General features: G+C 37.1%; 2 protein-coding genes and 1 pseudogene across 14 annotated transcripts; all 3 read left to right on the plus strand.

The window, feature by feature from the left end:
• Positions 1-3,269: 3,269 nt before the first annotated feature.
• On the plus strand, positions 3,270-6,240 carry LOC147487536 (ALA-interacting subunit 3-like). 2 transcript variants are annotated; one of them, XM_086572384.1, is made up of 8 exons: positions 3,270-3,609; positions 3,774-3,832; positions 3,907-3,981; positions 4,062-4,175; positions 4,268-4,338; positions 4,854-5,151; positions 5,269-5,558; positions 5,850-6,240. In XM_086572384.1, the coding sequence occupies exons 1-8, from the start codon at positions 3,537-3,539 to the stop codon at positions 5,908-5,910; spliced, it is 1,041 nt and encodes a 346-aa protein (XP_086428510.1). In that variant the 5' UTR covers positions 3,270-3,536; the 3' UTR covers positions 5,911-6,240. The 2 variants fall into 2 exon arrangements, with proteins under 2 accessions (XP_086428510.1, XP_086428511.1); XM_086572385.1 differs by lacking the exon at positions 3,774-3,832 and having other exon boundaries at positions 3,285-3,609.
• Positions 6,241-13,798: 7,558 nt separating this feature from the next.
• On the plus strand, positions 13,799-18,719 carry LOC147487537 (uncharacterized). Of its 11 annotated transcripts, XM_086571395.1 has the most exons (11): positions 13,849-14,156; positions 14,530-14,723; positions 15,737-15,858; positions 16,011-16,214; positions 16,536-16,595; positions 16,774-16,898; positions 17,091-17,198; positions 17,285-17,403; positions 17,706-17,757; positions 17,839-17,925; positions 18,458-18,719. In XM_086571395.1, exons 2-6 carry the CDS (start codon positions 14,600-14,602, stop codon positions 16,825-16,827), a joined length of 564 nt encoding a protein of 187 aa, XP_086427521.1. In that variant the 5' UTR covers positions 13,849-14,156; positions 14,530-14,599; the 3' UTR covers positions 16,828-16,898; positions 17,091-17,198; positions 17,285-17,403; positions 17,706-17,757; positions 17,839-17,925; positions 18,458-18,719. The 11 variants fall into 11 exon arrangements, with proteins under 11 accessions (XP_086427519.1, XP_086427529.1, XP_086427525.1 ...); XM_086571393.1 differs by having other exon boundaries at positions 13,799-14,156; positions 14,585-14,723; positions 17,706-17,925; XM_086571392.1 differs by having other exon boundaries at positions 17,706-17,925.
• An 81-nt stretch (positions 18,720-18,800) lies between these two features.
• On the plus strand, positions 18,801-22,074 carry LOC147487538 (ribose-phosphate pyrophosphokinase 4-like; annotated as a pseudogene). Its single transcript, XR_015201340.1, has 7 exons — positions 18,801-19,057; positions 19,797-20,108; positions 20,291-20,386; positions 20,569-20,637; positions 20,725-20,852; positions 21,218-21,319; positions 21,396-22,074. The product of XR_015201340.1 is annotated as a ribose-phosphate pyrophosphokinase 4-like (transcript).
• The last annotated feature ends 1,519 nt before the right edge of the window (positions 22,075-23,593 follow it).

Here is a 23,593-nt window from a genome sequence, read left to right on the forward strand (position 1 = left end):
TGGCTTGTCTTATAGAATGTATGTAGTTGACTGTGTTTACCTTATGACTACATATATTCCGATGATAACATTGCCTCCCATCCATTGTTATTCATTGTAAAACGAAAACCAAACGAAAACCAAAAAAATACAAAAAATCATTTGCATTTGAATCATGTTCAAATTCAAACATAACTAGTTTCTGTTTATCTGACAGAAAATGATTTTTAAGATTACTTTCATAATAATCTTGTAGCAGGCAAAGTATTAATCGAATGAATAACTCTTAAAAAATGATTAAATTGATCCAGACAAAGTGCTAGAGTTATTGCTCAACTCAACTCGACAAAGTACGCGTCCCAAATGAGCTTGTAATCCTAAAGCTTGATATGTAAATTATTTATGTTATATATATAACCCTATTGGAGATTGCTATTGTACGTACAGAGTGTAAGCTGATGATATATTTCATTGAAAATTAACTGTGACTAATCGACAAATTAAATGATTTGTGACATTTGAACACCATGGAAGTTATAACATTGATCATAACTACCCAGGATGTCCGATCAAACTATCCTTGAATACTTGCTGATTTCGTACATTATTGAAGCTATTGAGACTAAATCTGTATTTAGGCTATGTTTGATAGGAGCTGTGGCAAATGCAAATTTTGTCACCATTTGCCACTAGCAAATTTGCTATGTGACAATTACGGCCACTAGCAAATTTTGTCACCATCAACCCATCTCTCCACGCTGTCCAACCATCACTCGGAGTCATGGTTATCCCCACATCATCGCCTACTTCTCCATTTCCTTCCTCTTCAATAGTCGCTCTTTCTTCTTCCCATATATCATCATTATTATCGAGCAAAAAGTTATGCAACCCACAACATGCACAAATTATCTTTGCTTGTGTCTCAACATCATGGTGTGGAGCGTGCCTAAGATACGCAAATCTTTTCTTCAACACACCAATTGTCCTTTCAACAACATTCCGCAAAGATGAATGACGGAAGTTATACATTTCTTTTGCATTAAGGCACCGTTGTATCTAGAGTTACGTTGTTGGTCACTAAGATGATATCTTCTGACCGCGATATATGGTGTAAGAAAGTGTGGAACTAGCGGGAACCCAGCATCGGCGAGATAATACTTACCTATGTGAAAAAATTAATTAGGATGATTGATGAATTTTAATAATACTCCAAAACAGTTGGGATTTGAAATGTTTTAAGGATAATGCACCATGTGGTACGCTTAGTTTGTGCCCCGGCCGACTCAATCGCACATCTTAGCAAACGACCATCATGGGCGGAACCCTCCCAACCGATAGTAAATGCGGGTGAATCTCATACCAAAATGTACATGCCACTAAGACATTCGAGTAACCCGCCCTTTTCGATTCACGATACCTAACTTGATCTTGAGGTGGTATCGTAAGCTTCAAAGTGGGTGCCATCAATTGCACCCACAAAGATCCTAATTAATATAGCATCATCGCGAAAAATTACTAATTAACATTATGTACATTAGATATATAGCTAACAAACCCGGAAAAAAATGGTGTCAAGATTTAGGTGTTCCACCACCGGTCGGTGGAGAGTTTTCTATGGTGGCGTGTCGTTTCGCCGTCTCTATGTAGCCTAAGCAGTGCATTTAAGACTCGGTGGAAGTACCGGTTAATTGTTTCTGTTGATCTAAAAAATTGAAGCTCAAAAGTCCGATTCCTTAAATCGTGCCCAACTGTGTGTAAGAAAATGGCTACTTGTTCTTCAACCTTAACGGACCGACTATCAACTAACCCATAACCCCGCAATCGAGTGCATAGACGTTCAAATGTAAATATCCTCATTCTCAACTGTTCGTAGCATATACGGTCACTACACCTGAACATTCGCGTGAAAACAATGTTTCTCTGAGCATCCCAATTTCTAATGAGGGCCCTAGGAACTATAACCCTTCGCTTATTTCTCCTATACCATTGGTACTACATCATAGCCTGCATGATTGTTAGCATCATGGTAACTGCAACTAATTTACGTTCTTCTTCAGTTGGCATTCTACTTAATTAAATGGACAATCATGCATGAGACGAAATAAGACAAAGCAAAAACATAGAATGAGCAAAGAATATATGACAACAATTTAATTTACCAGTAAAGAAACCAAATTCATAACTCAATCAAAAGCATGTCAACTAGATTACTAACACAAGCGACAAAAAAATAGATTTATACCAAATGCAACTACAATGAATCCAAATCGATGAATTATCCAATTACTTATTAAATTGAACAAAAAGGCAAGAAAAAATATTATTTGGGCATTCAATATTTGACTTTGTACATGAATTAATTATCAAAGTTATTAATTCCCATAGTTCAACCCTTCATCTTATTTCGAAATCACAATTCATAGTGTTCAAGTAGTTCACAAGAACATTGTATACAAAATAAATCCAGCATATTTTACGATCTATTTTTCATTTCTTTTTCGGAATAAATACAAACAGAGCCAAATACTCAACAATCATGCACTAAATTAACAATCTAAATAAACAAAATTTTTTTTTTTTTTGAAATCATTATATATACTTGAACCCTAACCCTAACATAAAATAATGAGAGAATGAAAATTAACATGCACACACATGAGAGAGATTGAGAGAGAGAAAGAGATGAACAAACCTCCTCCGTCAAGTTGTGCAAGTCGATGATTATGTTGTTTGTCTCCAAATCAATACACAACTCTCCAAATCAATACACAACTGTATGAGGAGAGAAATTAATGAGAGTGTGAGAGAAGAAGAAGTTAATGGCAAATAGGAGAGAAACTAATGAGAGTAGAAAGAGGGATTGAGAGAAAATGGGAAGAAGACGAACCTGGATGAGCGCTCTAGTGAGAGATTTTTTTTGGGTCGGGCTCTTTTTTTTGGTGGCAAATCCACTTATTTTGGTGGCAAATTTGTGTCGTGGTAAAATTTACTCAGCTCCCCCCAGAGTAAATTTTGCAACCAAAATCATGGCAAATGACAACTTGTGGCAAATCCAAAAAAAATTTGCCATGACACAAAAAACACATCAAACAGTACCAAACAAGTGAATAGTGCCATTTATTTGCATTTGTCATGACAAATGGGGCTATCAAACACGCCCTTAGTGTAGAGCAACTTAGCCAGATATCTGCCTGATACAATCTGAAAGCCTGGTGTAGTAAAGCATGATTGGGTGAATGCACCTCTTAAGATTTCCATACCACAGAGAAAGTTATTAAAGATGTCATTGACTGAATAGTGTTCTTGCACAAGATTTTCCACCTCAGTAGCACTTAAAAGCTTATCTGAGCCAAAACTGTATCAGATATGAATTGGTAATTTCTAATAATATGGATGTCACTTGTTTCCAATACTTACAAGATTTTAAGTGCTACTGAGGTGGAAAATCTTGTCAAGAAAATAATTTAGTGAGTGTACGATGGACACGTGGGCCACTAGTGGGTGCTGGTTGATTCTACAAAAGTGGTGGTGAGCAAATTCGGACTCAGAACGCAAAAATGCCTCCGACTCCAAAGAGAAACGACGATGGTCCCACCGACACCACCAAGCGGAGCTCCAAAAAACCCAAATGTCAGTTCTCTCTCGACATTTCTTATTCCTCCCGTTAACAAAAATGTTAAAAAAATTTAATAAAGATCATTAATTTAATATATTTTTCCCTTTTAACAAAAAACGTATATTGTTGAGTCTGTTCAATTTTAGTTGACGTTTGATAAATAAATATTTTGTTGTAGATTCAAGGTTTACACAGCAAGAGCTTCCTGCTTGCAAACCAATTCTAACACCAGGATGGGTAACTTTATATATGCTTCTATTTACTCATGCATGTTTTTTACATTGTATATATTATTTTCTTTGATATTTCAGGTTATTACAACGTTCATCTTTGTTGCCATTATATTCATTCCAATTGGTCTTGCTTCCTTGTTTGCCTCACAACAAGTAATTAATACATACTCTTTTATCTATATCGTTCGTTCTACTGCTTTACCATTGTTGCTAATTCATTACTACTTCTGTAGGTGGTGGAAATTGTGGAACGCTATGATTCAGATTGTATTTCTTCCACTTTTACTGATAAAGAAGATTTCATAAAAAGAAGTGATACTAACAAGACCTGTATCAAGAACTTGTTAGTGAGTTCATCCTTTAATTTTTTCTTGAAACTAGTCTTAGACTGATTCCTCACCAGTGGTTTTATTAAAATGCATTAGCCGTATCATTTCAGGTTCACAAGCACATGAAAAGCCCTGTGTATGTTTATTATCAGATTGACCACTTGTATCAGAATCATCGTCGGTGAGTTGAACTTTTGTTTTATTGATTTATTTTGATTTTGTGAATGGATTTGTTTAGAGCTTTCACTTCTCTAATATTAAAGAGGTGGTCTGTTCTCACCACCAAAAAATCTGAAGATGATGCTTTTGGAACAGCAGCAAATCATCCCGAAAGGGGTGTTATTTACAGGCCTGTTGGCTGCCAAGAACGTGAAAATATGATCCTCTTTACTTCTAACTCTAGTGAACCATTTAATCTAACACTACATACCTATGTTTTATTACTATTTAACAGTTACTAATGTTGGAATGGACCAGATTTCGACAATTGATGAACCGACATCTTAACACATACTTCATGGGCCTAGGAAGTAAAAGTTAGGAGGATGGCCTGAACTAAATCAACATCACAAAATTATGTATTTTCAATGTACTAATTAAGACGTTGCTATCATTATTTTTTTCTCAGTTTTCTGGAAAGGGGTCCTTTCTTGCTCCTTGCTAAAAGCTTATTTACTATGTCCATACTGCTTCCAGATATGTTAAAAGCAGAAGTGACAAACAGTTGCGTAGTAAAGGTTATGAAGATCAGACGGCTACATGTGAACCTGAAGCCAAAACAAACAATGGTCTAATAGTCCCTTGCGGTCTCATTGCATGGAGTTTATTCAACGACACATATGGGTTTTCAGTAAAGAACACGGTTTTAGAAGTCAGCAAGAAGAACATAGCCTGGAAAAGTGATAAGGAAAGTAAGTTTGGATCCAACGTCTATCCTAAAAATTTCCAAAGCAGTGGCGTGATTGGTGGTGCCAAACTCAATGCCAGCAAGCCTGTGAGTGCTATCACCATTTTCCATTCTCCTTTGCTTTCTTATTGGAGTCTTCTCATTTCTCTTGCTTTTGCTATTTTTTAACTGCTTCTGATTAGTTCTTCATACTGCACATCACAGTTGAGTGAGCAAGATGATCTTATTGTTTGGATGCGAACAGCAGCACTGCCAACTTTCAGAAAGCTCTATGGACTGATAGAAGTAGACCTTGAAGCTAATGAGACAATAACAGTGGTAATACAGAACAATTATAACACATACAGTTTTGGGGGCAAAAAGAAGCTGGTCCTTTCAACTACAAGTTGGATTGGAGGGAAAAATGATTTCTTAGGAATAGCTTATCTTACAGTTGGTGGATTGTGCCTCTTCTTAGCAGTAAGCTTCATAATTGTTTATGTAGCCAAGCCGAGGTGAGTGATTGGCGTTCAACTTCTTTATTCTGCATTACTCTGTCTAAATTATGCTGTCTGCATCAAACATGAATCTAGTCATACCATTATCAAGGAGTTTGGAGAATTAATATTTTATAAATCAACACATCATGTGTAATGATTTTCTAGTGTTGAGCCTTACATTTTTATAAGCAGTAAAGCTGGTTTATCTTTTGCATCGCAAAATGTTTGTATCCTAATTACATATACATTAGTCAATCATTTCTGTTAAAAGATCCTGGAAGTAACTGAGAATGTTTTTTTTTGCAGGCCTCTAGGGGATCCATCCTTCTTGTCATGGAACATAAATCCAGCTGGACATTTTAATTAGGATGGTGGAAGCGCACTAAAAGGTTGTGTTTCTTTGCACTCAACAGGTGGCTATAGTACCTTGGAATAAGTTCCCCCTCCATGAAGGCATGAACTATCTAGTTGAGGTTTGTTATCAGTTACGCTCAAGATCTACCATACACATATATAGGGCTTTCCCCTGTTCTAGACTTGATTTGGAACTTGTGAACGTTGGCGGTATGTGATTCATCTATGTGGGCTAGTCAACTTGGAGCATACTGAGCTTTTGAACTTTAGTTGCATGTATTAGTATGTCTCTCGTGCATGTAATTGAAAGTCGTAATTAAAATTATAAGTGCTCTTGCTTCAATCCTGTTATTTGTGATACTAATTTGTTGCATGAAAGTACTTGGTTCTGCTTTTGATCTTAAGTGCGGTTGCTCCAGTTTTTAGTTTGATGCGTCTTCGGAGAGTTCAAACTTCGAATCCTTAGGCGCGGTTGTTCAAATTTATAACTTTGCTCAATTTATAAAGGTTTGGTTTTTTATCCACAGCACTCAGCGTCAACAACAGAAGAGCATCGCTTTTGTTTAAGATACTAAGAATACAGATGTAATTGCCAATAATTCTCGAGTCAAGGTAACAAGAGAAATGACGTCGAGGATATAAGTTTCAGAAATGAAAAAAATGTTGCTGAAACATTGATTACTGGCCAAAATCTGTTATAAAATCTTTGGCCAATATCAAAATTAAAGTTGCATAATTCCGGTTTTCTGGGAGTGAAATGGCAGAATAAGGTTTTACTACCCTTCACATGGGCCAGGCCCCAGGCTCGATGCCCATGTCAATTATGAAAACGAAACGCACGGGTTAAGTCGGATCAGATTCAGTTATACTGTTGAACTTGAAAAACTATTAACTTCTTCAGAGCGTCCTATGGCTGGGGCTGTTATTTTAAAGGTTTTGATTTTGGATCACTAAGAGCATTTGCAATGCAGGTGATAGAGAGGGGGTAGTGAAAACTATCACCTACTTGGGTCCAAAACTGCTGTGCAATGCAGGGTGATAATGAAGGTGATAATTTTCCCCAGTTCAAAACAAGGTGAAACCTTCCACCGAGTTTTTCACTGACTTGTTAACTTCGGACGGGATGTTGGATTCCGTCTGGATTACAAAAATCACCAGACGGAATCCAACATCCCGTCCGGAGTCCTAACGGCTAGTTTACCAACGGTCAAAAAGTCAGAACGGTCAAAAACGGTCAAAATAAAAAACTTTGGTATATATACAACATTTGTTTCATTTCAACTCACACTTCCAACAATCATATATCATATTTCTTCTTTTTAAAATCAGTTCTTAAAAACCAAATATCAAATGGCATCAACTCAAGCATCTCAAGCAAGTGGTAGCACTCAAGCAAAAGCTTAGAGCTCACTTTAGCATGTCCGATGATCAAGCTCTATGTCTTGCTTGGATAAAAATTAGTGAAGACTCTATTGTTGGTGCTTTCCAAAATGCAAAAGGATTTTGGAATCGTGGTAACAAACGAAGTTCAATCAAGCACGGGTCGGATAGGTCTCCGATTCAATTAGCGGAAGGTGGAAATATATTTAAAAAATGATGAACAAATTTGTTGCAATTGTGAATGCGTGGAGGCTCGACATGCAAGTGGTACAACAATACAAAGCCGGGTAATTACAACGTTGTCAATTTGGAATTTATTGATTATCTTAGTCTTAGTCTAATTATTTCCGCCTTCGCCTAATTATCTTAGTGTATTTATTATTTCCATTTTAGTCTTAGTCTAATTATTATCTTAGTCTAATTATTATTGCAGTTTAATTATCTTAGTCCTAGTGATTATTTTAGTCTAATTACCACCATTTTTTTTTTAGTTGCCCGAGGCAAGGATGACGCATCAACTACAAGAAAAATCGGCTTTTTCACTTGATCATTGTTACGCTATACTCAAGGATAATCCAAAGTGGAGTAACGCTTTTTGAGGCAAGGTCAAGCCGCCCCACAAAGGGAAAAGGTCGCAAAATGATGGTGAAGATTCAACTTCTAATTCACCAAGTGTTGGTGGAGTTGAATTGAGGGTTCTCAAGAAATAGAGCATCCAAAAGAAATGGAGCGCCCTCTTGGATCGAAGAAAGCCAAGTCCAAAAGGAACCAAGAAAAATCAATTGGTATGTTGGAGGGTTACTTTACATCGCTTAGAGGATACATTTTCACAGGATGCAAATGAAACACAAAAATGCTTAGAACTTAGGGAAAGGGAACTTGCATATGGTCAAAGAACCGTGATGGCAAGAGAAGAAAAAAAAATCGGATTCAAGCAGAAAAAATCAGGTTCAATTGGAAAAAAATCGGCTTCAAAAGATGCAATATGAAGCTAAGATTTTAGCGATCGATACAAGTGTCCTCCATCTCGATACCGCTTTTATAATCGAAAGCAACAACAAGTCAAATACGCTTTGAATGGGAAGGGCTAGAGGTGGTTCTAGCTCTAACTAAGCTTATGTATTTTAATTATCTAGTATTTTATTTTAATTAAAGCACTATGTATTTTAATTAATGCACTATGTATTTTAATTTCAATTGCCTTTTTAATTAATGCACTATGTATTTTAATTTCATTGTATTTTTAATTAATGAACTATGTATTTTTATCTAACTGTTTTTTTTTAATTAATGCACTATGTATGTTCTCATCCAATATAATTATTTTCATAGAAATACAATTACCAATAAAATTAAAATACATTGTAATATAGTTCATTAAAATACAACCGATTAAATACGTTGGAACTACATAGGAAATACATTAGAAATACATAGGAAATACGTTGGAACTTAATAGTTCACGTTAGGAAATACATAGGAAATACATTTTCATTTCCATTTTAATTTTCGCCTCCTTCTCCCTCATCCGATCCGACCAATTTGGATCATAAATTGGTACCGGATCTGCTGTTTCTTCAATGCCACCAATTAAAACATGTTCAACTAAGTCCTTTTGAAGATTAGTATGTGTAACTTCATTTCGATCTTATTTCTTGCTTCAATCATCCGATAGACAAAATGAAAACCATCATCTTCCCGAAAAGAGCACGGTATTGTTTCTTTCCTCTCGACCTTTCCAATTCCAAACTCCACTTTCACGCTCATTCTCAACAATCATATTATGCATTATAATGCATGCCTTCATTATACCTCCAAGAACAACAACACTATGACAACGCTGCTAGAAGCCTTAACAATATGCCATCGTGGCTCGCAAAACTCCAAACGCCCTTTCAACATCCTTTCTTGCAGCCTTCTTGACGCTGAGTAAAGATCTTTTCATGCTTATTTCTTGGATAACGAATGGCTTGAACAAATGTGCCCCATTTTGGGTAAATACCATCGCCAGATAATATCCCATATCATAGTCATTACCATTCACATTAAATGCAACAAAGAGAGCCTCACCTTGCTCTAATGATTCAAAACATGAGAACGATGAAGCACGCAATGTCATTATGCTAACCTGGTAGGCCAAGAAGCAATGCCGGATCCAACAATGTTTGTCCGCAACGGCTTCAAGTATCAAAGTTGGTTCCTTCTTGTACCCTACATGTGTTCCAGCCCATCCACTTGGGCAATTCTTCCACACCCAAAGGCATACAAATCGATTGATCCAAGCATTCCCCGAAAACCCTTGCCGATTTTTCAGCTAATATCCTAGCAATTAATCGCGCCTCACTTGGTCGCCTCAAGTACTCTTCCCTCAAACGCCGTGATAATTGCCTTTGCACCAACGCTTCATAGATACATTTGCTGGTGGAATCTCCAATTTGTAAATACTCATCCGTTGAATCGAAGAACAACCAGTTGCTAATTGTGCAACCGCAGCTAGTCCCTTTTGTAACCCGTAAATTGCTTGCCGAATCCAATCCATCCACCTTGTCTTTAAAGTAATCGTCGAATGATGCAACAAAGATGCAACATATACATAAAAAGCTCTCTTGTCATCCCGTACCTTCGCCTAAACTTATGAGGAGGCCACCTACAAGGTGTTGTGAAGTAATCCTCATTATCTTTTGTTTATCAAATCACCACCATCTCTAAACGTGTACTTTCTCGCCTTCACAGATCCACCGCTTGTCCAGATCCACATCTTCAATTTCAATGGTCGCTTTGAGTCATTAATGCCCCAAAGAAATGATAATAACTGCAACCTCCTCCTCCTCCTCCTTCAGCCATCATATCATTATGCTCATCTCTTACTTTTCCATGTAGTCATCTTCAGCAGAAGTACCGTAAGATCTAATTGAAACCGTAAGACTAACTATTACTACTAGATCCTCCCCATAACCTTTGGTTATATGCAATTCTTTATTCTCTAGACATTTTTCCTATTTTTAGCTTGGTTGTGGGGAAGAAGATGGTGTGTTGTTTGTTTGATCTAAAAAGAAAGAAGAGTAAAACGAAATATGAAAGGTAAGGTCACATATGATAAGGTCACATGTGATACTTCGATTTTGGTCCACTTACCAATTGACAACACATTTTATTAGATTTTTGTTCACTCTCCAAGTGACAACACATTGTATCCAAATGTCTATCCAAATGTACCCTCAATAATTCCAAATGGGCCACTATCCCCATCCATAATTGCATTGTTTGGAATAGTAAAATGTGCAGGGAGGAGGACTTAAAAACCAGACGGGATGTTACATTCCGTCTCGGTCTATAAAAACCAGACGGGATGTTACATTCCGTCTCGGTATCCCCATACACTATTCCCTCGGCTTTAACCCAACCGTAACCAAACCATCTCGCAAAAATGAGTGATATTCCAAACTAAAAATTTTCGTTTCAACAAAGACAGAAATGAGTGAAACAAATGTGAAACGAATGTGAAACGAAAAAAACGAATGTTCCATTTTTGGAAACATACTGAACTTATAAATTTTAATTTTTTTTTTGGCCATAACCTCATTTGTTTTATTGACATATTCATATCAAAACCTGCTAATATACTTTGAAAATAATAAATAAGACAAACAACAATCATGAACAACACCCAAGTCTAACACGTAAACTCGTAAAAAAACTAACTTATAATTTCTAAAAATTGACATAACCTCCTTTGTTTAATGACATATTCATATCCAAAACTCATCAAAGAAAAACCGCTAATCAAAAATTCATTACAAACAACAATCCCAAACGCCATAAGACAAGTAATGGCGCACGTTATTACAAACTACAAAAAATATCTATCGAGACCTCCTCCCCCTACGAAAGGCTCGATTAGAAGAGCTTCTCCCCCCTACGTCGTTGTCGCCTCTCGGTTGAGCTTGAGCTTGAGGTACTCCACTTCCAAAGATTTCTCCAACTCTTGCACACGCCTCTCGGCCGCAGTTCGATTCACGTTCTTCTTGTAAGTACTCAAAACTACGACGAGAGGACTCCATGAAGGACTCACGATGGCATAACCGGAGAGTCAGTAGTTAAGGAGCTCGACCTTACTTCATCCCGTTTAACAAAACAAATGCAAGTTAGGGGTTATAGTGAATACTAATAATAACAAATCATAAATAAATTCAAATCATACTAACCTCGCTAACCGCCGAATCAGATCGACAAATCTGCTACCATCATGGCATCTACCGGTGGAATAGGTATTCTCATATCTTGCCCCCGAAAGTAATCATGCTCCAATGCCAAAGGTCATCATCATCAAATATCCGTGGGAGTTCTTTCATGCATCCGAATATCATGAAACACCCCGGGTCGTGGATGGTAACTCCACTCCACTCCTCCCGAAATGAATGTCGGGCCTCAATGCTCCGTAAGTAACCCTTCAAAATTGGTGCCCCGGTATAACGCACCTAGCAAGAGACCTCGACCAACCCTCTTCCAATATAAGTCATAGTCGCCCGTAAAACTGAAAGCTGATGCGTCTGGCCACTCATTTGGGTTTGCTCTATAGTGTGAAAGAACAGCAGGAAGAATATCAGAGGCTGTCATATCTATAGGTGGTGGGTAAGGTATAACAATCTCTCCAGATACTTGCCGCCAACATCTGTCCCCAAGGTACCATGCAGTGACTGACCCTATAAGTATCATTCGCCGCTGAGAAAGAAACCTTGCTCTATGACACATATATGATAGTCTACGGTACTCAGTGTTCTCTGGAACATCTGGAATATCCGCATAAGGGGTCTGAAAGATGAAGGACTCGGCCCAGGGTTGCCACTCAATTCGACTAGCTCCTAAAAGCTCAATCTGCTGACGAGTGTTATGAATATTATGCGATAGGTCCCCATACCCCCTCTGCCTACGATGAAGCCCCCATGCTTGAATACGGGAATCGGTCATGAGTCTCATCCTCTTCCAACCTCTTCAACACAGGGATGCATCACACCTAAAATGCTCGTACCACCAATACTGTCATCAATAGATAAAATACAATATCAATATATATATAAACATGTCAACATTAATAATTAGATAAATAAATGAAATGAAACAATAACTTAATAAATAAGACTTACCGGTATAATCCAAACAAAGCCGCACAAATTGCCTTTTAGCGGCTTTCGCCTCAAATGCGGAGGGTATGCCAAGATGGATTGACCCGGTCCATAATCCCACATCCTCTCTACGTCCCGAGACGGCAAATGACCATCCACCCGATCGTAAATAACTATCGGATATCCAAATAATACCGCACCAACAAAGTAGAAGAGGAAGGCATGTACATACTTCGTGGATCGACTCTCACCAATATGATAGTCTTTCGGCTTCTCCTTGAGTCTATTCAAATATCTCAAGTAAACCAACTCATATTTATAGCTCCTCCTTAAACCGCTTTCACCGATAATCTCAAAACTCGCCTTGCTCATCATCTTCAACCAAATCAAAACCTTCAAAGAAACTCATCGCCGTAGTAAAAACCTCTAAAGTTTCATCAAAAGGAACGACATCTCCATAACCAATTGGGATACCCGTGAGCATTGTGAAATCAAGAGGGGTAATCCCAAGCTCACCCCATGGGAAATGGAATGTGTGGGTAGTTGGCTACCACCGCTCAACTATCCCAAACAACAACGCCTGATCATTTTGTCCCAAATTAGAATTCAAAAAACTCCCAAATGGTGTGGCGGATATAATATCGGTAACCGTGACAAAATTAGGATCCGTTTTTGATTTCATACAACGCCACCACGACACAACATTTGAAAGTGCACAACGCACTTTCCATAAGTGTACTTCCTACATTCAACAAACACGCAATACGATATAATTACAACTATTTTTTTTTTTAATAATCTGAAAATTCAAACTAATTACACAACAACAAACTTGGTATAAACTAACATAAATAATAATAATTAACATAAAAAAAAATCAAAACTTACTTGAGATTCCGCCACTCGATTTGCTACGGTCGGACCGATGTTGACGCTTAATGGTGGGTGTTCCTCGATTTCATTAACGCTGTGGAAAATTAAACCCAAGTTCAATTTAGTCCTCTTAAGCCCACATTACGCGTTCTCGACGACGATCCTTTTTGCCCATTTTTTTGGAAATTTTAACATTTCCAAACCATCTGAATGCTCTTCATGTGGTGAGGTTGGTGGGGATGGGTTGGGGGTGGAGAAGTCATTATGAATGGAAATTTGTGTTAAAAGGTTGTTAATGGAGGCTACAAAATCGAATTTTGGCTGAAATGAAGTGAAAATGGAGCCTTGTTAAGCGTCTGTTGATATTGAGCCATCGACGCGGGATGTTACATCCCGCCTCGTTATAAAATATCGAGACGGGATGTTACATTCCCTCTCGATCAAAACCTCTAGACGGAATCCAACATCCCGTCCGAAATATTTTTTATCACCTCTGCATTGCACAACTTCACCTTGTTTTTCACCGGGTTGGTGAAAAGGGGGGTGAAAAGTGATGAGGTGGCGGTGATAATAGAGGGGGGGAAAACTATCACTTGCATTGCAAATGCTCTAAAAGCAGAAGGTGTTGAGACAGCAATATAGAATCGTAACATGTAGATGATGATTGGTCAAGTTATGGGTGCTTCTGACCAATTAATAATAGAAGTAACTTCTTAGCTCATTCTGTATTATGCATATGAAATATTGACTATTGAGTACAGATTGAAACTTCTAAAGGCACTTGACATCCATTTGTCTGGAAACGTCTCTATTCTCTCCAATCTCTCATCTCTTCACCCAGACTCAAAAATCTCTCTCTCTCTCTCCTGTGCAGTCCTGGCAGGTAGTATTACTATACAAGCTTTTATATATGTAGAATTGTGTATAAAGCATGTGAACTGTGAATATGTGTTAGTTTTTTAAGTTTCCATTGTTAATGTTATTGCCTATTTTAGGGCTTTAATGTGGAATATTGATAGATTTATAAGATGAAAAGAATATAACATGTGTGCTTTGTTTTAGTAAATATACAATTAGCAGAAAGTTGCGTATGACACTGTAATGTATGGAAACACGATACATGTTGGGTACCAATCAGGCTATATATCTTATTTTGAAGGAAAGTTCAGTAAGTCAGACTTAGAAATGAAGTTTGTGTGTGAAATGGAATTTCTTTGCAATCAGTTTGATGAATTCTTTTTATTTTGTGCAAGCAGGCTTTCGTGTGGGCGAGGAGAATGTATTGAATGGTTTACTCTGTTTTCATTTTAGGTTTTAGCAGTACCAATGTTGGTGCCAAGATCTTACACAAGAGAGGATGTTGTGGAACTTCAGTGTCATGGGAATGATGTATGTCTGCACCGAGTTCTAAGAGCTTGCTTAGAAGCTGGGGCTGGGCTTGCAGAACCAGGTTGGTTTTGGTTTACACTTTGCTTTCAAAAGTTTGGAAATAGTTGTGATAGTTTGTTTTAATAAGAATAAGGAGAAATGTTATTACTTTTAAAACGGAAAAGTAAGCCAATCTACAAAAAGCTGCATTAGGTGTACCCAGGTCTTTTATATTTACATCTGCATTTAGGGAAGTTTGAGTAGAATTACATTGGGGTATGTTACTTATATCTAGCAAATCATCAGGACAATACTTGTGTACACCAAGACAATATTGACACCCCTTTTCCTGAGCTCAACTCAGCTCCTTCAAAAAAGAGTAATCATAGGAGTGATCTTGAATATAAGCTGAACTAGAGTTTTATTGTATATAGGTGTTTTCGGCAGATTTCTTCTGAGAAAGTTTTAAATTTGGATCTGTGATCTACTTAGTTGGAAATCTGGAACTATAAAGGAAGAAAAAAGAAAAATGATTGTGGTGATGTCCAGTAGGTTTTGATATGTATGAAGATTTATATTTGGATTCTCAAAAATAAAATTTCAAATCCCCAAACCAATGATAAAAAGTGGCCTACTTGGCAAACGTAATCCCTTAGGGAAAACAAATAGGATGTGAATGGAGATTTCTGCCACATCATAATAATAGATTGCACCATCACTCTGCCATGGAAACACTGGTAGAGGTATCAAAAGTTTATAACACTCCTGCTAATTCAGCAGCAGCTAACTTCCTTTGAGCGTATCTGCCACTTGTATGTTATAATCTATGTTACATGGACACACCATATTTCAAAAATAATCTGTGTCGGATCATTATCCACGGTCCGTGTCGGACACGCATGCACACATATGGTATGTGATATACCTCAATTTTTGATATTTCACCTTGTCGGACACTTCGTATCCGTGTCAATGTAACTTAGGTTATAATGTGTAACGAGCTAAAGATACTGACTGCTTTTCTTATTCAAAATTTGATGTTATCTGCTAGAAATGTTATATTCCCTATCACACCAATGTCTCTCTTTCTGTCAGGCGAGTTCACTCTCCGTGCTTTTCTAAATGGGTGTCTAGACCTCTCCCAAGCTGAAAACATCAAAAAACTTATTTCAGCAAAATCTGTGGCTGCTGCCGATGCAGCACTAGCCGGAATTCAGGTGTGCTATCTTTATACTCATATTCCAAAGAGACATTACGTTTTGGGGATAGATCATTTTCCTATATATGGAACCATTGGTGATCATTTTGGTTCGAAGATACTTAGTAAACTTCTAATACTGAGACTTAATTAATATATTTTCTTGAGCAGGGAGGGTTCTCTGCTTTAGTCAAATCATCAAGGAGGCAGTGCGTCGAGTTGCTAACAGAGATTGAAGCTCGTTTGGATTTTGATGACGAGATGCCTTCATTAGACTCCCACTCTTTGATGGATATGATACATGGCATGTGTCTAGATGTTGAAAAGGCCTTGGAGACTGCAAACTACGATAAGCTTCTACAGTCGGGATTACAGGTATGATATTGGATGTCTGAATGTTCTTGCTTTTGTTTTCTTAAGAGTTAAGGCCAGGAGATCACTTGCATTGAGACTAGGATGTATAAAGTCAATAATCTCTATTCTCTACCACTAAATTTTTTTTAAAAAAATGAAGATAATTTACTGTCTCCCTCTGAACATAATAAACTTCTATGTTGGCTTGACCATTTTATATATTTTTCTGAGGTATCTGTATATTGTCACTATCTGAGTACTTTGTTGTGGGTACTACAGTTACAAGGATTATTTTAGGTTTTAACTCAAGTCCAAGCATTTATGAGGAAGTTTCTTTTGCAGATAGCAATTGTTGGCCGGCCAAATGTTGGGAAGTCCAGCCTGCTCAATGCATGGAGCAAAGTAGGTTTAAGAATTTGATCTGCCATACTTATTTCCTGTGTTGGTATTTTATTCATGTGTGCTTGTTCATGATCAATGAGCTAATGCTGTACATAATATAGTCATGCTGACTAGCTTCACTATGCTTTGGTTCTTTCATTTGAATCCTGAATTGACAAAACTCAGTTTCAACATATAGGAAAGCAGTCTCAAGTATGTGGTGCTCCCCAAGGTCTTCATAGCAACACACTAGGAACATACCTAGGGACCTCAAGTGGCAAGCTCACATGTCAGAAAAAACCATTACAAGATATGGGAACCAAAGTACCCAAACGCCTAAGGACTGTTTTTTATATTTGTTAATTTAAAATGTAGACAAACACCTACTTAAAATTGAGTGTTTTCTTGTTGAAAACAGTGAGGGCAGTGGTGTCATTTTCAGTTGTCATGCATCTTAATCATGCTATGTTTCCTTTTAGCATGCAGAGTGAGAAAGCAATATTACTGAAATCGCAGGAACCACGAGGGATGTAGTTGAAGCCAGCATTAATGTTCATGGTATTCCTATCACTCTTCTTGATACTGCAGGTATCTGGGAAACTGAAGATATCGTTGAGAAGATAGGTAATGACTGTTCTGTGTTTGTAGATAAGTTATCTTATTATGAATGGCAGATCTTTTCTTAATGTTACGATTTTACTATGTTGTAGGTGTGGAGAGATCGGAAGCAATTGCAATTGGTGCTGATGTGATTATTATGGCAGTAAGTGCTATGGATGGGTGAACTTCTGATGATGCTGAACTTCTTGAGCGCATTGAAGTTAATCAGGTTCGTGGAAATCACCTGTCCTCTCTTTGCCTACCTAGTTTGCTTGTTTATTTTTATTGAATAAATTTAGCTACCTTTATATATTGATTGAATAAATTATATTGATGGAGCCTGGAGTAATGGACACTACCAAATAAAGCTATACACATCATCTCTTTCTTGTTTGTGTTTCCCTTACATATTACTTGATTCAGATATGAAATAGAATATGCATCTTGTTACTCTGCTTTTAAATAACTGGCGATATATATGAATGAATTGGTAATCTGCACATGTTGATTTGGTTCTTTCTTAAAATGCAGGAAATTACAGGTTCTTCTGCACTAACGATTCTTGTAATTAACAAGATACACTGTACGTGCTCCATCTGAGTCGGTTGAAACGCTTAAAAGGGTTGTCAATAAGCATGTCTTAACATGTGCTGTCAATGGTCAGGGTATACCTGATGTGGAGTCTGCACTAGTAGAGATTGCAGGACTTGACCGCATTCCAGCAGGAGGGCGTCGTTGGGCTGTAAAGCAGGTTATTCCATATCCATACGTGTTAAGCTTTTTCTGTATTTTTCATTAGTTTGGCTAAGTATTCATTTTAATTGTGGGAACAGTTGGAACCCCCTAGCTACCAATTTGGTGTACATTAGGAATACGCCTGTGTCACAACGGAAAGGGCGATGGATATATGTGAATAATACAGGAAATTACTAACCATGCACATAATCACGTAAGGGGATGTAGTATGTCTCTGTCACACAAACTACATCCCTACATGATCTCAACCGACATTGGTATTTCCTGTGCTAAAACATTTTTCTGTATTATAATAGATGTAGTAGTAAATGGACCATGAAGGGATACCACATGTCCATATGTCAATATAGGGACACAGCCAGCATCACCCTATTACTACAGTCTGCAGAGTACAGACTGAAGAAATGCCCTAGATGATTTGCATCTGTTACTTTTCTTCTACTTGTACACCTGGAATATATACTGAACTGACTTTTGAGCTAATGTTTGAAGCTTATACTGATTTGCGTAATTGTGTTGTGGGACAGAGACAATTTGAGCAGCTCGGAAGCTCTTATTAATGAGGTTGAAGTCATCTATAGATTTTTGGAGTATCGATTTGAGGGAAGCTGCCGGAGAAGTCTTGTCCAACATCTTTAGTGAAATTTGTATTGGAAAATAGCTTATTAGCTTTGACATTATCCGTAGTATCTTTTCTCTTGATTTTGGCTGTGCTATAAATTAACTGAAGGTGGGCATACTCCTTAATTCTTTTTGCCATAAGTTAATAATAAAATTATTATCTGTACATTTCCACATGGCCATTTGATATCTCAGTGATATATCGATCGAGACTGACATGACAAATAGAGGGTAAAACAGTCCCAACTCTTTCTTCTCTTCGTCTCCAATATTCTCTCTTCTCCATCTCCAATTAACCTTTATTAATCTTAAAAGGAGGCCCCATATATATATATTGATTCTTCACTATCATAAAAAAAAGGTGCAAAAGAAAGACACAGAGAAAGAGAGATGGAGATGCCAAAGAAGAAACAAGTACTACTATTCTACTGTGTTGAGTCTGAAGATCTTGCTCGTAAAATTGCTACACTATCTGACTCTATTCAGCTTCAGTCTATAAACTGGAGGTTTTCACTATCTTTTTATACATTATTTTCTTCATGTTTTTTCATTACCAACTTAACCATTTCTTTACGAGTGGCCTTTTAGTTTTATGTCTTGCCCATTCTTTATCTGTTCAAGCTTTCTTGTTTTTAATCAAGTTTTCATCTTTTAGCTTACATGTTATCTTGTACTTCATCATATATTTTTTCCATTTTTGTCTTATCATGGAATGGAATAGATATATTCTTTTTTGCTTTCAATGAGAAAAAATGTTGGGAAATTCTTTGTTACAGTGTACTTGTTTCACTGAGACAAGTTTAAGGTATTGTATTGAGTGGGGATAATGAGTTGGTTTAAAGAGACTGACATATCTGTGGCAATAGAGTCTTGGAAATTTGTTGATGAGCACAAGCTTATTTAGGTGATAAACCGATTGGGAATTGAATTGGTCTTAGTGGCAGAGGAAGTTTAACGAATGGCTTCAGTATAAACCAAAAATCACAGGAAAAATTAGGTGAATTGTGTTCATGAAGTCATGGATTGATGAATATGAGTTGTAGTTTTGTGGATGAATTATGTTTAGATATAGTAGGTGTGTTTCATAATTTATGGATTTTTTTGTATCATAGAGTCCATACATATTCTATAAGATTACTGGTGGGGGCTTGTTGTGTCATAGGAACAAGGGTTCTTCTGTTTATGAAAAAATTGTTGTTTTATTAAGAGGAGAAATGATACATTTCCTTTTTTTGTATATTTCAGGAGCTTCGATGATGGATTCCCAAACCTTTTTATCAACAATGCACAAGATATTCGGGGCCGTCATGTTGCCTTTTGGCTTCCTTCAGTTCACCATGTGTCATCTTTGAACAATTGTCTGTCATATTTGCCCTCCCAAGGCTATTTGTTGCTTCCTTTACATTGGTATTGCCATTCTTTCCAACTGGCTCTTTTGAGCATGGAAGAGGAAGGGGATGTAGCAACTCGCGTTTACCATGGCAAGAATATTGTCTAATATACCCATATCACGGGCGTCCAACTAGTTTAGTCATCTATGACATACATGCTTTGCAGGTTGGTTTTACTGCCATGATGCTGGTACATATTTGAATGGTTTGCAGATGTCATATTTCTGATCCGTTTTGTAAATAATGTAGTTCTTCAAGCTTTTCACTCTATTCACTTTCTTACATTGTGTGCCATTACTGCTCTCAAACATTTAAGAGCTAGATCCTAATCTTGCATATCATATATAGGAAAGATTTTATTTTGGGGATCATGTTCTACCATGTTTTGAGACTGGGATCCCTTTGTTGAAACAACGCCTCCACCAGCTTCCTGATGCTGACAATGTGAGTAATTTCGTTCAACATAGTTTTTCTTTAGAAGTTCTGCTATGGAAGTATACCCATAATAATTTTCTGTACAACAAATGAAGATAGTTTACCCTTCTTAGCCCTCTTTCTTTGTTTGTTTGACCATAAGTTTTTCCTTAAAAAGTTCTATTACTCAGTGTAACTATATTATCTTCCAGATTAGCATTGCATTTCCTGATGATGGAGCATGGAAAAGATTTTACAAGCAATTGCAGCATTTTCCAATGGTTTGGTTATTGCTCTGAATGTGTTTGTTTTCTTTGTTGTACAAAACCTTAAGATACCCTTCCTTTCTTCTTTTTTTTTTGGTACAGGTTGTGTGCACGAAGGTTCGTGAAGGTGATAAGAGATTTGTTCGCCTCAAAGAGGGGAGTGCTGCTGGTCATATGTTGTCATCGTAGATGATTTGGTTCAGTCAGGAGGAACCCTTATTGAGTGTCAGGTATGGACTATCTACAATGGAAAGGGCGGTTCATGGTCTTGTGATGTAAATGACAGTTTAGTATTTTATCGATAGCTTATAAACTAATTGAAAATATTATTGTACTGTCCCATCAAACAGAACACAAAGTTTTGATTTAGTTTCTTGGTTGAAACTAGTTAAAAGCATATTCTGAAATCTGCTCACTTCTAGTTTAACCTGTGGACTAAGTTCTGACTTCTGACCATCTTCCACTCACTAGATTGTCTTCAGAGCCCCCAGCTTCTGCATGCATAAGAGCTTCATGAATTTGGATTGACCTAATCTATATAGAATTCTACAAAATTAGGGATAGACTAAATTGTTTTCATCTTTCTGGTTATCAGAAAGTGTTGGCTGCTCATGGTGCTACTAAGGTTAGTGCTTATGTCACCCATGGTGTGTTTCCTAAGCAATCGTGGGAGCGATTTCTGCACAAAACGAAGGTAGTTCTTGTACTTATCGTGCTCAGTTTCTTTTTCTTCAAAGCTAACGTATTTTATTTAATTTTCTTTTCTTTCAGAGGGATCCGAGAAGGCATTTGCTAATTTTTGGATCACAGATTCCTGTTCCCGTACAGCCAAAGCCATAGCAAACAGGGCTCCGTTTGAAATTATAAGCCTTGCAGGATCAATTGCAGATGCCCTTCAAATCTGAGCGAGGGGAGGGGATTCAGTTTGGATTAAGCCTTAAGGTGTTCTGATGAGACGACGAATGCTTCAGCATAAGCTTATCACCACCAGTCTTTCTATATAAAGAGAAAAAAAATATATGGAGTTAAGAAGTTTTTGTCAGGATTCAGTGTTTCAAACTTTCAACATAATCTGAAGTTTTTGCCAGGATACATTGTTTTACATAATCCTAGACCACTGCCTATATATACAATTTGCTTCCCTCGGCATATAATATGTAGTACTTGGATACTGCGGAGTAGTTATCACCTTCCGACTCTCCCTGGCTAGGTATCAAGTACGCATCTTCCATGATATGATTGGTGGAGAAACGTCTAGCTTCAAACAATCGTGAGTCGGTGTTCTGCGTGGAAACAAGATTTGCACCCTGTTTGACAAATTCGTGTTCTTTGATTCTCTTCTTTCAACTAATACTTATTCTTAAGTCGGATTTCATACAAATGAAAGTACCATTACTGTAAATCATATGTTAAATGAACTATAACTGTCTTGGACAATATACTTGGCATATCCCTTCAATTCTTCTATTATTTTACCGTGATTTTGTTTTACAAACTTTACCTTTCAATTATAAATACCCTCAATGGCAGTTATAACATCTTTCAGAGTTCATTTCCTATACATAATATGTTTAATCCCTTCCAAATATACTTTGACTCATCCAAAATCATGACTGCAACTGGCAGTGATATATATAAATTACGGAAAATGCCTGGATAATGTCTACCACCCATAATACCTTTCCAAATATTAGTTATTTTATTTGAAAAAATGAAATTAACATAATAGGATTTTACATATAAATCCTTGAACATCTCCCACCCTCTAGTCACCTCTCTTATATCAGAAGTTTTTCTCTTTCTCCTATTCCTACCCAAACTGGAAGTCTTTTCTTCTCTCTCAACAACATTCACTCCTGAGTACACAGTCTTCAATAAAAACTTCATTTCTTCCCTCCCAATTTCCTTCCCCTTTTTTCCCCTCCATTTCTACTCGATAAGATACTTTTACCTTTCATTCTAGAGTTCTTCATCTAAGAAAATCAGTTGGAGCAAAGATTGCGCGAATGTGCTTGTTGATAATAGGCTAAAATTAATTGTTTACATTTAAGTTGATTATTCGGCTTATAATGTTTCTCATTACATTCGAAGTTAAATGTCGGTTTAATAACAACATCCTAAATGTCCCAAGTCACTTTGATCATTGGATTCTTTCCACATGTTATAAAAGTAAAAGCAAAAATTGGGATGAAAACCATATTAACCATGTATTTTCAAAGTTATCCAAATTTGAATTTTATAGCACTATATATTGTTGTACATTTGAGATAAGATGTCTTACTATGATCACATTCATTTCAGTTAAATTGTAGTACAGCTCTCTAAAGTGAACTTATATAGTGGAGTACATATGAGATAAGATGTCTTAATATGATCATGTTCCAGGGTAAATTGTAGTAAACTCCCAAAAGTGAACCCGATATAGTGTTGTACTTGGGAGATAAGATATCTTAATATGATCATGTTGATTCGGGTAATTTGTAGTAATAATCGCCTAAAGTGGGCATATATAGGATTACAGACTTTGTGGGGTCCTGGTGTTGAGGTTTTTGATGCCTACAAGCAGCAATCTTTTACATTGAGGGCTGTACTAATGTGGACAATTAATGATTTTCCCGCGTTAGGAAATTTAGCTGGTTGTAGCGTCAAGGGGTATTTTGCTTGTCCAGTTTTGCGGAAGAAACAGATTCCATTAGATTGAAACATTCGGTAAAACATATATCAAGCACATCGAAAGTGGCTTCCAAAACCATCGGTTTAGGAAGCAAAGAAAGAGGTTTAATGGGCGAAGAAAGAATGTCGATCAAGTCCAGAGCATTAACTGGGAAGAAGATTTTGGGAAGGTCAAGGGATCTGAGTCAAATGGGGAAAAAAATTTTGGTGATTCCGAGCCAAAAGCATCAAAAGGAAGTCAAAGGCATCCAATGAAAAGTCAGATACACGAAAGAGGAAGCGGCTTGCCTCGACTAAT

Source organism: Coptis chinensis, chromosome 7 (genome assembly GCF_015680905.1).
Source record: "Coptis chinensis isolate HL-2020 chromosome 7, ASM1568090v1, whole genome shotgun sequence".
NCBI classification, from domain to species: domain Eukaryota; kingdom Viridiplantae; phylum Streptophyta; class Magnoliopsida; order Ranunculales; family Ranunculaceae; genus Coptis; species Coptis chinensis.

Bases quoted from the DNA above. Each gene is read 5' to 3' on its own strand.
- LOC147487537 (XM_086571393.1), top strand. From the start codon at position 14,600: ATGTTGGTGCCAAGATCTTACACAAGAGAGGATGTTGTGGAACTTCAG. The intron at 16,215-16,535 runs GTATGATATTGG...TTTCTTTTGCAG, and splicing joins TTCTACAGTCGGGATTACAG to ATAGCAATTGTTGGCCGGCC. The intron at 16,596-16,773 runs GTAGGTTTAAGA...TTCAACATATAG, and splicing joins TGCTCAATGCATGGAGCAAA to GAAAGCAGTCTCAAGTATGT.
- LOC147487536 (XM_086572384.1), top strand. From the start codon at position 3,537: ATGCCTCCGACTCCAAAGAGAAACGACGATGGTCCCACCGACACCACC. The intron at 3,610-3,773 runs GTCAGTTCTCTC...ATTTTGTTGTAG, and splicing joins GAGCTCCAAAAAACCCAAAT to ATTCAAGGTTTACACAGCAA. The intron at 3,982-4,061 runs GTAATTAATACA...CTACTTCTGTAG, and splicing joins CCTTGTTTGCCTCACAACAA to GTGGTGGAAATTGTGGAACG.